This window comes from Panthera pardus, unplaced genomic scaffold (assembly GCF_024362965.1).
Source record: "Panthera pardus isolate Hobbes unplaced genomic scaffold, ASM2436296v1 HiC_scaffold_6, whole genome shotgun sequence".
Lineage (NCBI taxonomy): Eukaryota > Metazoa > Chordata > Mammalia > Carnivora > Felidae > Panthera > Panthera pardus.
This window is the reverse complement of record NW_026526991.1, coordinates 22,392,421-22,410,044: the sequence shown is the minus strand read 5'-3', so window position 1 is coordinate 22,410,044 and position 17,624 is coordinate 22,392,421. Positions and strand designations below refer to the sequence as shown.

Sequence of the window (17,624 nt, the reverse complement as noted above, 5' to 3'; positions counted from 1 at the left end):
GCTCCCTTATCTCCCGCAGGCTCTACTCCAATGTCACCTTCTCAGAGAAGACTTCCCTGAGCATCTGGCATATTATATCCAAATTAAGTCTATGTTTTCCACACTGTAAACAGATTATTCTTTCAAGCGGAAGTTGAACGTTTAAAAAAAGTTTACAGCATAGGAATCTGTCTCCCTGGCACCCTGACATCATTCCAGGATAGCTACTGCATCTTCTGAGCACAAGGCATGGATCACAAAGTAAGTAGGAAGCGGTTCTGCTTTTTGTCACTGTTTATGGAATGCAGACTGTTACAGACACAATCCCTTTTCCACTGTCAGGACCAGTAGTAAACTGGGATTCAGAGGCTGATGGTGGGTCTTGGAATGGAGCAAGCTGACAGTAGCTCCGTCTACCCAACAACACCAATTAGGCTCTGAAAACCTGCCAACACTGTGTAGTTAGTTTAATAATAATAAAAAAAAAGTGTGTGAATAGAGCCCTCTGGTCAGATTCTACCAGAGATGAAATTTCCTGCCTTGTTCTAGCGCTGAAAAAAAAATCATTTTTTTCTCGGTTTCTCCCTTACTTTTGTCATAATTCTTTCACACTTCAGGTTGTTCAGAAATTGACCAGAAAGAATCCAACAAGAAATAGGAAAGGTTCAGGGTGAAAGCTAAAAGTATAATGAAGCCCATTCCTTCTCTTGGATGCCAGCACTTCTAAAATAAAACAAAAACAAACTTGAAGACTGAACAAAACAGCTTCAAAGGCAAGAGAAAAAAGGGCACCCTAACAAAGGAAGGCTCGGGCAACAGCCAGCCGACTTGGCGGCTCCTTGAGCAGAGACTAAAATGAGATCCATCAAAAGATGGAGTCAAAGGGACTCAGTTCAGGCAAGGATTAATGCACCAAACACCTCTGTCTTTTCTTCCAGCAGTGACGGCCCTGCAGCCCCTTCCTCCAGGGGCACTAACGGAACGCTGCCTGGAAATCAGAAAACCGGAACCCTCTGTCTCTCAAGAGTTGTCCAGAGGCCGTGAGGCAGCCTCGGATCACTTCTGTCCCTCTGCTGTTGATACAGAAAAGGTGCTCCTCTGCCCCATGCACATGGCCCTCAACTGTATGTGATTCTTCTTTTTCAACTATACTTGAATGTCTCAAGTTCAAGTTTTTTTGTTTTGTTTTGCTATTTATTTGCCACCAATGCTTGTTCTAAAAGTTTTCAGATGGACTGTTTCATTTGCAGGGGACGCTGGACTCGAGAAAATCCTGCTTCCTGTCATTTCTCCACCTTTCTGAAGAGCAGTCCTATCAAACCTTCCTGACCGTGACCTTCCCCTGTGTCCACAGGGAAATTCTTCGACAGATCACCTGCTGGAAGTGAAAAGTCAGGCCAACAGTTGTTCTCGGTGTGAGACCCACTATTGCTGGTGTCAGCATTAATCCATCTAGCAAAAGTGGGAAGGACTAAATACCATTTTTGGTCCCATCATAAGTCCATTGGTACGATAGAGATTCCAATTATAAATTCCTATTGCTTGCCCAAATTTACAGGTTTCTCTCTTTCCCTCCCCTCCTACCTTCCTTTCTCCCTCCCTTCCTTCCTTGTTAACTGATTCTGCTACTGACAGCACATAAAATCAGCCCTCAGCTACCAGAGTAGTAGAGAACTATAGGCTTTATGATTTCTGTTATTCATTTGTAGAGATAATGTATAACCCTCATTCCCTAATATGACAGTTGTAGCCCTAAATGACAATACACAATTATTTATGATATCTCTTCAGAAAAAAATAAAGCAGGGCAAGAAAAAAGGAACATTGCACAGTCCAGATCTTATTGTCCCAGTTTCTCTGGATATTGTAGGGAATTTAAGTCAAGTGGGATCATGCTGCTTATTGCAATATGGGCTATTTGTTCTGCCTCAGACTTTGGATGCCACCATTACTGATACATTTTTTCAGAACAACTAAACACCTAAAAACCAGAAATATTAATAACTCATTCAGAAAAGCAGCGATCAGCTTTTTTATCATAACAGGAATTGCTGCAAAGGAACTGGATTTGGCAGAGTAATACTGTTCTTTGCCTGCAACATCTTTTTATACATTATGCTCCTTTCTTGTAAACTGACACTGTCATTTTCTTTATTTAAACCCATTTATTAACTAGATGCTCAACACTGCTTCTTGCATCTGGTAACAAAGATGTATTGGATAAAGCCATTCATTCACCAACGTTGAGACCCCACTATCTCCTCATATTATCCTTATGCGAAATATGGACAAACGAGGTCTAGTTGAATGATTATCTTAAATGATGCCCATCCAAGAGGTCCCTGGCAGAAGACTGCATTTTTTTTCTTCAGTTCTGCCTGTTCAACACTGAAATCAACACATTGGAGAAATTAATTGAAAGGCATACTTTTTCGAGGTAAGGTTTTTAAATTAGCACATTACAAACTTGGGAAGGATCACTGACACACTGAGTGTTGATCAAGCTTTACAAAACATTGATACTCTAGGACTATTGGATAAACAACTTGATAAAACTGTTTTTGCTGGAAAGGAGTAATGTAAATGTAAAGTCCTGCATTAAGGTTACACACACACCATCACCACCACCACCACCGAGGGCTGAGAAAAGAGGCACGGCTCAGCTCGTGGCCATTGGTAAAGGCTGGATTTTCATGAAGGAAAGCTCAGTAGGAGTTAATGATATGTTAATGTTGTCGAGCATGAACATCAAGGAAGCAGATGTGCCCAGAGCTGGGGAGTCAGGATGCTGTGAGGCCCATATCCCACTATCAGAATGATATTGGCAAGGAGCTAGATATGATTAATAGAGTAAGGGGAAAACATCAAATTGTCTATAGTCTTAGCTATTCTCAGCAAGAGGGAGCAGATTTATCCTTCATGTTTTCTGAAGATAGCACTAACTATGTAGTAGTTTTAGGAAGGCTTATTTCAATTCAACATAAGGCAAAAGTTCTATCAGTTAGACATTTTACGATGCTGATAGGGCTGTTTCACAAAGTGGGGGCCACCTTTCCAGTGACAAATTTAAGCAGAAACTTGTGGCTGTCTATTAAGGATGTATTAGGAGGGGTGCTGTAGTAAGTTACAAGACTAGATACATTTTCTGGCCCCTTCCCGTTCTAAGTTTCTCTGTTTTTCTTTAACAGAAGTACAGAAGAATCTTCTAGCCATTAACACAAGTTACTTCAAATTTTTGTGATGCTGCATTCAAACCTCATTAGAGACCCTATCATGTCAGGGCATCATGTGGTTCAGTTGGTTTAGTGTCTGACTCTTGATTTCAGCTCAGGTCATGATCTCATGGTTTGTGAGTTCAAGCCCTGTGTCAGGATCAGTGTTAACAGCATGGAGCCTCTTGGGATTCTCTCTCTCCCTCTCTCTCTCTGCCTCTCCCCTGTTTGCACATGGGTCTCTCTCTCTTTCAAAATAAACATACAAATATTAAAAAGAGAGAAAAGGGGTCATGTCATTTTATAACTGTTTACATGAAGCAACTGTTTGCTACTCCTGATTTGTAAAGAATGTATGTCAAGAGTGAAGGATTTTCTTTACAAAGTTTATCCATGCTCCCTTAGGGGTTCAGTTCTCTACTAACCTTGCATTTATATAAAACATTAAATATTATTAACAGAATTTGTCAAGGATTCAAAATATTGGACTAGAGCCATTTGGGGTTCTAGAACTTTGGGATGTGTTATGTCTCCTGGTACTCAGTTTGGTTCAAGATGGCACAGGGTGTTAATCAACACAGTGGTTAAAGCACAGGTTGTGAAGCCTGACTGGGTCCAAATCCTACCTGTACTTCTTACAATCTATGAAGCCTTGGGTAAGCAACATAAGCTCTCCATGCCTCAGTCTCCTCATTATAAGTTGTATTAATTGGTACTGCCTCTGACGATAGTAGTGATGAGCTAACTACCAGATCTAAGCTAGGCAGGAGGCATGCTACTGTTCCACACAGTCTCTCTAAAAGATTTGAAGCTATCCCAATATGTGTCTAATCTGGAGTCCTAGAAACCTGCGGCGTTGTGGTGCCTATAACCTTGTGTAAATTAATCTGGCGACAAGTATTTACAGAGTGCTTATTATAGTGAATTTTAAAATGGTGAAAGAAGAGTCAGGCTTGCTGTTACACAGTCAACATACACTTCATTATAAAAGAAAAATAATTTTTTAAAATATAAAATCTAATGATAGATTTTAATATATGCTAACTCATAAAGTATTTAAAGGTATTTAAATAAGGATATCATCCATAAATCCTTTCCAAAGGGCTCCAACAATAATTGAGTTATAACATAGACAGGAACTTCTTGTTCGAACTAAGCACTGTTGTTTCCATATCATTGGAGGGGTATCAGTTTGGGCTTAGCAGTTGGAAAATAGAAATAGTTTTGTAAAACTAGGATAAATATTATGAGCTTTACTCTACAGTGCATTTATTCCCAGTTGTTTTGAAAAAGCATAGTGTAGAAGTTATCTCAAAATAATGACACTTTCTAATAAAACCACCCCAACATATAGCTTTAGAGTTTATAAAATACTTTGACAGCTGCCACTTTACTTATATGTCTCACAACAATAATGTGAGATGGGCATTAATTTCATTTTAGGAAGAGAAAACTAAGACTTTGAAGGGCTAAGAGGCTTGTTCAGGGTTACAGAAGTAATAGATAACAGAGATGGGATTTTTAACCCTGATCTCATGACTTCAAATCCAATTTGTTTATTTAAAGATTTTATTTTTATATATTTATTTTATTTTTTGACATTTACTTATTTTTGAGAGAGAGACAGAGAGAGAGAGAAGGGGGGCAGAGAGAGAAGAGACAGAGAATCTGAAGCAGGCTCCAGGCTCTGAGCTGTCAGCACAGAGTCTGATGTGGGGCTCGAACTCATGAACTGTGAGATCATGACCTGAGCTGAAGTCGGACACTTAACTGACAGAGCCACTCAGCCTCCCCTAAAGATTTTATTTTGAAATCCCTACACCCAATGTGGGGCTCAAACTCACAATCCTGATACCAAGAGTTGCATGCTCTGGGTGCCTGGGTGGCTCAATCGTTTGGACATCTGACTTCAGGTCAGGTCATGATCTCACGGTTCATGAGTTCAAGCCCTGCATCAGGCTTTCTGTCAGCACAGAGCCTGCTTCAGATCCTCTGTCTTCCTCTCTCTCTGCCTTTCCCTTGCTCATTCTCTGTCTCTCTCTCAAAAATAAATAAACACTAAAAAAAAAAAAAAAAAAGAGTCATATGCTCCACTGACTGAGCCAGCCAGGCAACCAACCCCAAATCTGGTATTTTAAAAATCTCATCGGGGGTGCCTGGGTGGCTCAGTCGGTTAAGCGTCCGACTTCAGCTCAGGTCATGATCTCTCGGTCCATGGGATCGAGCCCCACGTCAGGCTCTGTGCTGACAGCTTACAGCCTGGAACCTGTTTCAGATCTGTGTCTCCCTCTTTCTCTGACCCTCCCCTGTTTATGCTCTCTCCCTGTCTCAAAAATAAATAAATGTTAAAAAAAAAAATTTAAAAAAATCTCATCAAGTTTAGTATGAAACACTGAAATCAATACTTATGTAATAAAACAATTTTTCTGCCAGACATTCTCAGAATGTCAAAATGGGTTTATTTAGGTGCCTACTACTGATATTTCTGCCTGCATAGAAGACATTCCCATTTCTGGTCATGGCACTCTGTCCATGGGAGGGGGCTCCTTTTCTACCCCTCAATCTGTGTGGTGCATGTGGAGCTAAAATCACCTCCAGGCAAACTCTCTCTCTCTCTCTCTCTCTCTCTCTCTCTATCTCTCTCTCTTTGTCACACACACACACACACACACACACACACACACCTTCTTCTGTGATTAGCTTTGGACAGATAACTGATCCAAAACAGGCTGATCTGAACAAATGGGACCCAATGACAGGACTTTGGGGGGAACTCTTGGAAAGATAAGCCCTCTTTCTCATAGTTTCCAGTTGAACAGGAATTGGACTTGAAACTCCCTCATACAGAGAAAGACTGTTTGGGAAAAGAGCCAATCCAGAGGGAGCAGAGCTGAGACACGAAGAGCCAAAGAGCAAGACATCATATGAGCATCTGGACCCAGGTCTACTTGGACTTGGCAGTGAAATAATTCAAACACATGCCCTTTTTAACTGAAGACACCTTGAGTTGGATTTTTGTTAGTTGCACGTACATAGAAGAGTCCCTACTGGAATTTTACTTTAGTCATATACAAATGGAATTAACTGAGACAGGACCGCATAATCAGCCAGATTTCTAAAAAATTTTGTCTTCATTTTTTTTTTTTTTACATTGGAAAAAGAAAAGGAAGAGGGAGAAGGAGAATAAGAAGATTCTCCTACCCTTGAAAATTTATCAAGGTCAGATCAGAAAAGCCAAAACTCTGACCTGTGGACCCAAGAACTGGACTGAATATAATGAGAAACATTCCAAAGATTTAACAAGTGGAAAAATAGCCTGGTGTGCCTCTTTGTGAATAAGCTGCTCCCTGTTAGCAAGCCTAAAGCACCACTAAATATCACGAGGTCAATTCCACTGAAATAGGGTTTTTATATATTATCAGATTTCTTATTTATTCAGTTGAAAATAGGATCTTTTATACCAATCTTTCTTTTAAAAAAAAAATCCATAGTCTGTTTTTAATTGGGAACGTTCCCTTTGGTTAAGTACCAGGACATGGAGGGAAGGTGGAGGCATCAAAGCTTCTTTAGCAAAATGAACAGAGCTATTTAGGTCTGACTGGAGTCTGTCAGAACAAATTCCTGGTCGTCTAATTTGCCTCACTGATGGACTTGACAGAGAATGAAAGAATCCAGACTTGTAAGATGAGTACCAAAATCTGAAAACGAACCCATCTGAGTGCTTTTCCCACTTCTTCCCATTATTTTTTTTTAAATTGAGGTATAGGATAGACGGTAACACTTCAGTATTTCCCAAAAGACACTAAGCACATTGGAATTTCTAACCCCAAAGTTGTGACAGGGAGAGCAGTATATATTTTGAGAAGAGACAATTAGCTGTCCACGTTAATAAACAAAGGGTGCACACATCAGGTTTAAATTCCAATTATGAAAGCAATGTTTTCCACTTTTGCTTGGTGTGATGCCTTTGGGAATAGATGGCTGGTGGTCTCGAATTCCTGGCTTGAAACTGGGCACAGATATCATCAACATCCCAAGTTATCTCTGAAGCTGGTATGTCAGCTTGTCAACTCGACAAGCTGTCAAGTCGGAAGCTCCTGATGGAAGAGCCTACCGAGTTTATTCTTCACCTTCTTTTTTTGGTTATATGTTATCTGTCTGTGCTTAAGTATCAGGAGTTGCTCTTTAGACCTTCATGGAAGAAAATTCTGAAGTCATGGACAGGCTGAACCTTTCTGAGTAGTGGCTAGGTGATAAGAATCTAAATTAAAAACTAGCCATTAACCTATGGGCATTAAAAAAAATCTGATGTTAACACAGTAATAAGAAAACTTGTTAGTTTTAGGGAAAAATCACTTTGTAAAATGTTATTCCTTTAACATAGTTGTGCTATTTTCTAAAGGCTGAATCTGTAAATTCCCATAATGCCAGAGCAGTGGGCAGTATTTCTAGAAACAATAGACTTTCTCTCCCAGGGAAAAGTATGATAGAATCAATTACCATCTTCCTTCTTTCCCAAAGATGGCTAAGCATTTGCCTCATGGCTTTTTGAGATATTCATGCCTCTCTAGCTAATTTTGTGTACTGTACATTTCAAGCAAGTTGTAAATTTCATTTAAGAGAAAAATAATCCCTTCTTTGTCACTTAATGTTTTTACCTCACCATGTTAAAATAATAATAACATGCCATTACTGTAAGATATTCTTTGCTACATACTTTCTTTTAAAGTTTTTACTTAAATTCCAGCTAGTTCACATATTAGTGTCAGGTGTACAATATAGTGATTCAACACTTCTATACAACACCCAGTGCTCATCACAAGGGGGGGGAGGGTTGAGGGAATGGGTTAAACAGGTGATGGGGATTAAGGAGTGCTACCTACTTTTGTAACCTGAATTTGTAGAGAATTATTCCATCTATCTTCTGCTTCTCCTGGCTTTGTGATCACTACACAGATCCCTTCTCCATCATAAGACACTTCTTGGGAGCCTTCATATTTATATAATTAAAATAATAAAGAGGAAAATTCCAATTCCATTGTCTATTATATATTCTAAGCATGGATAATACTAGAACAAAAAGATGGCCTTTATAGAATGCTACAACCATCTGAATGAGCATTTACCTTTCTGATATCTTTGGTATTAACTGGCCCTTTGATGAACCAGGGACCCACGGGTGATACATCTGAATTGAGAGTCATATCATCTATGTATTTACACATAAATTTCTTCCCTGATACATACAAATATGCTTTCACATAACTTATCTTATCTGATACACACAAATCCCAGAGGCAGGATTTATCCACATTTTAAAGAAAACTGATGTTCGGAGAAACCACATGACTTGGTACAGGTCACACAGCCAGAAAGAAACCAAATCAGAACTCCAAATGAAGAAGCCACTAAGGAAACAGCATCCACTGTTTGGAAAAACCACACACAAGGACCTCTCTGTATGCACAGTAAACCCCACCCACATACAAAGCTTTCACAAACATGTGAAACAAACTCTGTTGGCAGAGTTCTACCAAGCTGTGCAGAGAGGGTCTCCACCAAAAGGCTCAACAAATAACCATTATAGTTTTGCATTAAAGGGTTTTATGATGATTCATTAAAAAGCTGATTCAATAAGGTTCCACTAAACTACTAGTGATTTTATTGTCATTCTTCTTGCTATACCCACATAAGTATAATCTATTACAGCATATAAGTTTGTATTTGTTGAACTTTTATGAAAATGTTTTATGTCATTTAAAAATATTTACACCATTCAGGGGCTTACATCAGTCAGATAAGTGTCTGACTCGTGGTTTCGGCTCAGGTCATGCATGATCTTGTGGTTTCATGAGTTCGAGGTCTGCACTGGGCTTTGTGCTGGCAGCTTGGGATTCTCTCTCATCTCTCTTTGCCCCTATCCCACTTACACTGTCTCTGTCTCTCTAAAAATAAATAAACTTAAAAAAATACTTATATCATTTAAAACAGATACCACAAGGTATCAAGAGCCATAGAAGAACCAGGATACGGTCAGGTAGACAGAGCTTGAGTGCTGACTCAAGCCATGAGGCACAGCTCTTACCCACCCAGGGTTCCTCGAGTACAGGAGGGACATTGTGAGGATCAGATAAGATAAAGCACATGGAATCCCAGGCACGGATTTGGCTGTGGCGGGGCTTCTATCTGACTCCCTTTCCATTTCTCTTCTTTTAACAATATCAAAAGAATGAACATTTGTAGAACTAATATGTTAAATGCTTTCAAATAAAGAAGTAATTGGTCTAGTCATACTTATTAAGTGATACTGTTTGGATCAAGAAACACTGGCATTTCAACGGTATCAACAGTACTGATTTAGGAGCAATTCAGACCAAGCCTTTGCAGTGCCTTACATAACGCCCTAGGTGAGTTCTGATTTAGTTTCTTTCTGGCTATGTGACCCAGACCACACAAGTCATGTGGTTTCTCAGTTTCCTTGTCTTCAAAATGTGGATAATGCCTGTTTCTCAGGTTAGTGTGCATCAGATAAGGTAACTGCCCCCAAATACTGGTATTTTTATTTAGATGAGAGCCTTAAGGACTTCTACATTATAGATTTTCCTCATTAATATCAAGCTAAAATTTGTTCAAAGATATATATTTCTTTTACTATTTAGGAGTCCTTTTTATTTTTGTGAAACTAAAAGCATCATTTCATTTTTCCATAAGTGTTTTCTGTAAATGAAGGCCTTCTATAAATGGTAGGAAGTTTCACATTGGGAATTTCTTGTTTCTTAGTAACTTTGGAGACTGTGGTCCCTTAACTTGATTAGCCCCATTACTCTCTTTTATTATTCATTTTCAGAGTATTCTGACTTCTAAATAAATATCACTTGAGAACATTTCTAAAGATGGCGAGTAGGCCCTAAATACTGGAAATATTTATCCCCCTTCTGATCGGCTTTCCAGAGTTTCACTTTATTTTCACTCACTACAGAACTCGGACTGAAAAGCTGATCAGCCACATGCTATGTGCACATGAGCAATTGTGTAGGATACTTCGTTTGTACTCAAATGAGATAATAGATGTGAAAGTACTTTGAAAATTTAAAAGCTCTATGGGCATTAAGTTATTATTATACAAACGTGAGTGTGACATTCATTTATTAGAGGCAGGGAAATATGGGAGCATTTCAGAGCTTCTGAGCTAATGAGTCCAATTAGAACTGTAGGCCAGAAAAGTGATGTTTTCAGCATGACAGAAACCCATTGTCTAGATGTGATTATATCATTATGTTCAGTGGTTTAAAAAATGTTATTAGTACTGAACTCAATTCCATCTCTCACATATTCATTTAAGACAATTTGATGCCAGAATATTATTTATATCAGAATAAAAGCAAACAATAGCCACAGTATTTAAAAGCCACTGGATTCCAAGATAGGTATTTTTCATACTAGTTCAACCTGAACACCGATAATTAAACATCGCTCTAGTGTTACTTTTGAAAATCATTTGCCAATGAACAAATTTCATAGTGGAACAGACATTAAATGTATCTCAATTTAACTGTAAGCATTGGTTTTCTAGGTTAAGCAAAACACTTCCAAACATCTACTGAGTAGATCTTAAGAGGGCAACACTCCTATGAATTATTGCAACCACCAAGAACTTGAGGTTTCTGGCCTATGACTAGAATTCCAGATCACTCTGGTGGAGTCTCTGCTGAGAACAGATTTTCTGACCTGGTGATTTTTCTCTTAATTGCATTTTCCTTTCTTTTAGTAAATTAGCAAGCCTGAAGACGGACTTGTGTTGTTTGGTTAGGTGAGCCTTACCCATGCAACGAAAGCCCCTTGGGAGAAAGGTCCTGGGAAAGAACCTCAGGGACCAGGCTCCTGGTTGGATGGAGGTGTAACTAGCTGCTTGCCTACCGAAATTTTAATTTCTAATCCAAGTCTTTAGGAAGACCCAACTTTATTGGCTAAGCACATAGCCTCGGGGAAGAAATGTGGCATGGGGAGAGCATGACAGGTTGTTAAAAAAGCAAATGGATTTAAAAAATCATCCTAGCAAATGACCAGAAAAGAAAGGATAAGAAAAAAACACCAATTGAGTGGTTGAGTGATAGAAAAGCACTTAAAAAAAAAATAAAACTGTTCAACAACAAAATCACAGAGTATTTCATATTTTGACAGGTTAAAGCTTTGAGACTATTTTTAAAAGGTACACATTCATTTCTCCACGATTTCTGGCATTTCTAGACTAGGAAACATTCTCAAGAGAAACAAACAAAAAACTGCAATTAACACAGCCGAAAGAGTTGCAATCCCAGAATTCTTTTCCTTATTGATTAGTTTCTTGTAGTGCCATCTCCTATTTTCTCTGCTTTCTCTGCAGCCAAAGTGCTGTATTGAGCGGCAGGATTTCAGAAAGGTCTAATATGCTCCTGGCTCCTGGCCTATGTCTACATCAGTCATTCGATTGCTGTGAGCAGTACACGTGAGGAAAACAAGCATATCCACACAGACCCTCTGTGGCTCGCCACGTCCCATCCACCCTTTTATCTATCCTCTCTCTGCTTTTGGGCCTTTATCACCTGGCCAGATACAAGTTCATTCAACTTTCTCAAGGATAGGACAATTCTTGAAAGGGATGCTTTCCAATCGGAGTGATGGGAAAAACATCTGGGCTATTCAACAAGAAATACTAGCCTTTGAATCTCACGAGGGACCTAAGGGAGAAATCTTGCTAGATTATCTCTGAGTGTTCACACGCAGGCAGAGGAGTAATTAATTTCCTCTTTGAAAAAACTGTGTTGTGTGCAGAAATGTCATAAGTTATAGGAGGATCTCAGATAGGTGATTTTGTTTTTGAAGTTGGCATAGTCAACAGTAGCTAATGCTCTTTAAGGAAGGATCCTCCTTTACCCAGGAAATAGAAAGGTTCAGAAAATACCCAGTTGGTACTAATACATAAAGACTACATGGGTCAAACTTAAAACAAATCATGTCTCTGAAATGCTGTCATTACAGAAATTTAACCACGTATATGTGATCCACAAATACTAACAAGTAGCAGGAAATATATGAACAGCTTGGGGGAAAAAAGCTTTCAGACTCTAAAAGAACATCAGTGAAAACAAGAATAAGGATTAAAAGATAATACTTAACAAGAGAGAAAAGGAAAATTATTCATTTCTTGTAACTTGTACATTTTCATCTCCCTTCAAGAAAAGATTCTCCGTAATCCTAACATTGCCATTCCCTGCACAAAGATCCCAGAGAACAATTCAATATTGAGAGAGCTAAAAGGAGTTGCAATATACCAGACTCTCTCTCTCTCCAGGGTATCTGCAAGCAGAAAAGTCATGGTTTCCAGAACATTCTCTTCACATTTTTCTTTCATGAGCGGCAGCACAGAATGTTTACCAAAGGCTTTTCAAAACAGAATCTCACCAAACAGTTGAGAAAAATATTTAACAAGCAAAGCAAAGCAATTACAGTCGAATTTTCACCTCAAGATTCTCATCTTAGGTGTGGGAGGCAGAGAGAAAACTCTTAACACACCAGTCTGAACCTGGAAGGAGGATGAAAACAGTTGATTCTGCCAGTTGTTGTCAACAAATCCAAATCTTTGAATCTTGAGGACAAACGCTAGAGCCGTAGCTGCCCCCCTGGACGTGTGTTAAGAACAGTTCCACTGTTGGGTATGGCTGACTCATGTTTCTGAGCGGCAGTCTGAGGGCAGGTGAGGCATGGACACCTCTACCAAAACCACAGAGAGGGCTAAGCATGAAAGATCTCTCTTTTCAGTTCTTTGTGTCAAGCAGCATCATCACCTTCAACTACTCAAGGTGACATTGTGAGACGATGCAACCAGTCCCAACAGTGTGATACTGTTCAAATATGTTAACCCGGAAGGAAATTAACAACATCACGAGGAGTTACTACTTCCCCCCAACTTCTGCTCTGTCATCTAACCAATTTACATTTTATAACCCAGACTTTTGTTATTCATTTTCATTATGATTTCATTCTCACGCGGGATGATTCCCTTTGGCACAAAGACTTTCTGGGTGCAATGGGATCAGACAACTTCTCCCATAAGAATGGATAACAAAGACCTGGGTATACAAGCCATTCCCGGAAGGTGTGTTTTCAGTCTGGTTTGAGCGAGTAGGGAATGAAGGCCATAGCATAAGATGGTAAAATTCCAGCTGGGTGGACAACAGGCATCCATCGGCTCACTGCAAGCTAGTGTTCAATATCAGAATGCATTACTCGATATGGGTGAAAGGCAAAAATATCACAGAGGCTTTTAACACCTTACCTGGGCCATCTGCCTCTCCAGTTTTGATCGGGGAATATCATCAAAGTAGTTTTCATTTCTTCTCCTCCTTGCATCGCCCTGCATGATAATGTGAGGAACGTCTAGGGAGCCACCAGTGGTGTAAGTGCTTTGGCTAAGTGATGGAGACAACTGAGGAGGAGTGTGATTACCACTGGGATCCTGAATGGAAATACATCATGAAATAAATACCATGTTCTTGTGGCTAACCTTTGGTTTCACAATTGTGAAATACTGACAAGACACACTGCAGGGGTGGGGAGTCATTTCTGAATCACCTGCTAAGGAATGGGTGACATTCTACCATTTTACTGATGGCGTGATCTAGGCAATACTTTCCCCCCTAAGTATTTCAGGTCAAAGTTTTCAAGGATAATGAGTCAGGCCCGGTTTTCCTACACCAGTGCTACACCAGTGCTACGGAGGAGCTCAGGAGAGAGGCACCCGTATGCTGGGCACCCCTGAGGCGATTGTGTGTGTTTACAAGGGAAGAGATGCATCTCCCTGTGGACAGAGTGTCCTCACTGTAGTGACACATGACAAGAAGGCCCCAGTAGGACCTAACGGGTCTTGATTCTCCATCAAAGGGTGGTCTGGCAATCAGGCAGGGAAGAGGACACAGTATGGAAACACAGCATGTCACACGCAGACTGCAGAGCAATGCATATAATGACAGGGGACGTGTTTCAACGTCAAAGATGACTCAAGCTGAGGGAAACTGGTCAGAAGTCAGATAAGGGGTGGCAGACGGCTGGGCTCTAGGGTTTGCGAGTCAGAGGAGGGTTGGATTGTGCTGAATCTCCAGGCCACTTCTCCCCCAGATGTTCTGGGCCTCCTGTGACAGATTAAGATCCTGCACTTTTTCTTGGGAATCTCTGTCTTTGATCTGTTTGTTGTTCTCCTAAATCTCTTCCAGGGAGCCGGAGGGAGAGGTTCAGGAGGGGAAGGAAAGAGAGCAGAGTAAGTAGGAGGAAGTTACTCGTCTAAAGAGGCATTTTAGGATGTTTACACTGAAGGCACCTACATCTTTACCTCCTTTTGTGTAGCGAAATGAAGGTAAGACAATAATCACTTTCTAGTCTTATTTTCCCCCTAATTTATTTGAGGCTTCCCTTACTGGGAAGAAAAACACGTCCTGTTTTTACTTTCACTGCTCCCAAAGCCCCCAACTCTTTGGTCTCCAAATGTCCCAGTGTATCCCAATTTCCCCAGTGCTCAATTTTCCTGCTGGTTCCCTCCTCCAGCCACATCTCTTGTATTCCCTGAAATCGTTGTGTAACTTCTTCTTTAAAATGGAATCACACTCACAGTCTTACCAGCTTCTCTCCCACCTGACCCTCTGCTGTCCTGGCAGTAGTTTTGCTGTTTTCTGAAGTTCACTGATAAGAGGCTTTCTACTGCATTTCATTGTTGGCAGGTACATCTAAGTGCCATGCTTGTGTGTACTGTTTGCTATTGCTGCCTTTGCTGACACGTGCAGAAAATGGATCAGAAGCCAGTGCAGGATGAAATAAAGAGAACAGAGTTGGAACTCTCCAACCAGTCATGGAGATCCAGGCTTTTCGATGAGTTTTTGAGAAGTTCCAACAGGGTCTCATGGAAACCAGTGACTGTTGGCTGCTCCTTCCCACTGCCATTTTGCCAGCAATCAACTCTCATTTTCTTGTTCTCTCTGCTTTGCCCTTCTTGCCTTCCTTCTCCTTCCATGTTATCTTTGTCTCCATTCTATACTTTTCTCTCTAGTTTTTCGGCCCCAGAATTCTAAAATATAGCTGCAATCATTTATTAATGTTCTGGATTCTCTATTCATAATTTTTGAAGGAAGTAAAGCTGACAAATTTTTACTTCCTAAAAAAACAGGAGACCCTAAGGTTAACTTTCAATTTATCTTTCCTTAACTGTGGTCCTTGAATGATTCTCGTTCTGTGGGTTTGAGGAGTTTGACCTAAAACTCATCTCCTCTCACTTGGTGCAGATGGGAATGTGGGAAGGGGGCAGAGGGAGTGGTTCTTTAAAAGTGCTGGTTTGTAATGTGTACATCTCAATCTCAAAAGTATACATTTAACCAATTGAGAGAAACAAATCTCATCTTACAAAACACAATCAAAACTGAGATTGTTTTTATATAAATAAGGTAAACCACATGGAAAACAGCCTGTACTTCTCGATCCATTGCTTCGATCATGTCATTTTATTGCACACAATAACTTCTGAGGATAAGAGTGGAGGCGGAAACGAACAAGCTGGGCACTTACCCTGAGGGTGATGGACCGAGGGGGCTTCTGTGGTGGATCGTCGTGCAGCCTGTCTCCCAGAGATGCCAAAATACGTTTCCTGTGGCCAATCAAATTGATTTTTAAAACCTGAAACGACATATATTTGGGTTAAATATTTCATCTGAGAAAAAGATGTCCTAAAAGATGAAAAATGAAGGGATCTGTGCAGTTACCTCTGCACCATGAGAGATGTGTGAAATCAGGGTGGGCCCTCAAGTCCAGAAAGATGGGAATGGCAGGGGCAGAGTCCAATGTGGCTGTGGAGTGGGGGTTGGAAAAAAGAGCAGAGACACGGCTCCTCCTGCTGGTGCTGCCCTGGAGTCTAGATCTCCTCTCATCAACCACCACCCTTTCCAGAGGATAAGTCACTTTAACCCGCACCAGCAGAAAACTCTCCCATACACAGAATCCTATTGTTCTTAGAATAAAATCGGAGTCCTGACCTGGCCCCAAGGTCCAACAGGGCTGGTTGCCCTCTGCCTCCCTCTGTGTCCCTCCATTCAGGATGTCCACACTAGCCTTCTCTGTTCCTTGAACATTCCATACTCATTCTTGCCTTAGGGCCTCTATCCCTTTTGTCCATCTGCCTGGAATGGTCCCCTCAAGATTTTCAAATGATGCCTTCTCATCCCTCTGGGGCTCAAGTGTTATCTCCTCACAAAAGCCTTCTCCCTCCTCTCACTAAAAGAACCATGCCCTCAACCCCCATCACACTCTTTTTTCATGATCCTCTTTTTATCATTCTTTGAAATAACTTTATTTATAGGTTCAGTGTGTGTGTGTGTGTGTGTGTGTGTGTGTGTGTACCCATCTCCCCTAGGTAAACTTCCTGCAGGCAAGGCTTTGGTGTATCTTTATCATTATGATTTCCCAAATGCCTAAAGCAATGCTTGAAATAACAGGGGTTCAATGAATATGAAAGAATGAATTTTAATGTAGATGAAGGTAGCAGAGGAGGGTTGGAGTCAAGCACTACCTACCTGGGGGAAGACTCAAAGTCTCCCCAGGATGGGATTTTGAGTCTGAGGGCCCTACAAGGCACACTGTGGAAGAGGTGACAAAGGAAACCAAGAGTTGCAGACAGTCTCAGTTCCCACCTCTTCCTGGAGCTTTGCAAATGCTACTCTTTTTCAACCATCCCAACATCCCTCTCTGGAAGGGGTTCTTCTTGCTTTACAGAAGAGGAGCCTGAAGTTCAGAGTGGTTAAGTAGTCTATCTAAGGGCCAGTACGTGGTGGCTCTGGGATTTGAATGAGGTTTGCCTGACTCCAAAATTTGTTTTACCTGAAGGTAAACTGCAAAGTTTGGGCACATCTCCAAATATTACTGATGTTTTAAAAGAACATATTATAAATCCATTCATAAGAAATGCATTTACCTCTTCTCTGCCCACGTGTAGTTCCAGGACAGAACTGGAACTATTTGGGTCACTAGTTCCTCAAGTACAATACCCATAGTGTAAGTGATCTAAACAAAATCTCTCTTTTCAAGTTTTAAAGAGGAGAGGTGGGCATTCTCTGGCATTCCTCCTGCACTATCTTGAATTTTTATTTGCCTATTTGTCAGTTAGCCTATTGGACTTTCTGCCTACACTGATTCAGATTTTAAACCAGCAGTATGCTCTATTCCTTTCACATCTACTCTCTGATCCATGTCTGTTGATGACGGGGATAGCAAATGTTCATCAAGGTGAGTGATCACATGCACCACCTCCCTATGATTTTGTAAACCTTTATTTTGCCTGGCTGATGCATCCTGATCTTTGCAGTCACCCCCATAAAGCAGCTCCTCTTCCCCACAGATCATTCTAGTCAATTTCTGTAC

At 40.5% G+C, this 17,624-nt stretch overlaps 1 protein-coding gene across 16 annotated transcripts in view; it reads right to left on the bottom strand.

Annotated features, from left to right (window-relative positions):
- Nucleotides 1-17,624, bottom strand: part of ANKS1B (ankyrin repeat and sterile alpha motif domain containing 1B) — a 1,073,811-nt gene that overhangs the window by 70,349 nt on the left and 985,838 nt on the right. For 11 of the 16 annotated variants that reach the window (XM_053895881.1, XM_053895874.1, XM_053895876.1 and 8 more), the window contains 2 exons: nt 15,780-15,887; nt 13,507-13,686 (listed from right to left, as the gene is read on the bottom strand). In XM_053895881.1, the coding sequence (XP_053751856.1) occupies nt 13,507-13,686; nt 15,780-15,887 (288 nt within the window). The remainder of the gene's footprint in view (nt 1-13,506; nt 13,687-15,779; nt 15,888-17,624) is intronic. The other 5 variants (XM_053895883.1, XM_053895884.1, XM_053895885.1 and 2 more) reach the window with 2 other exon arrangements.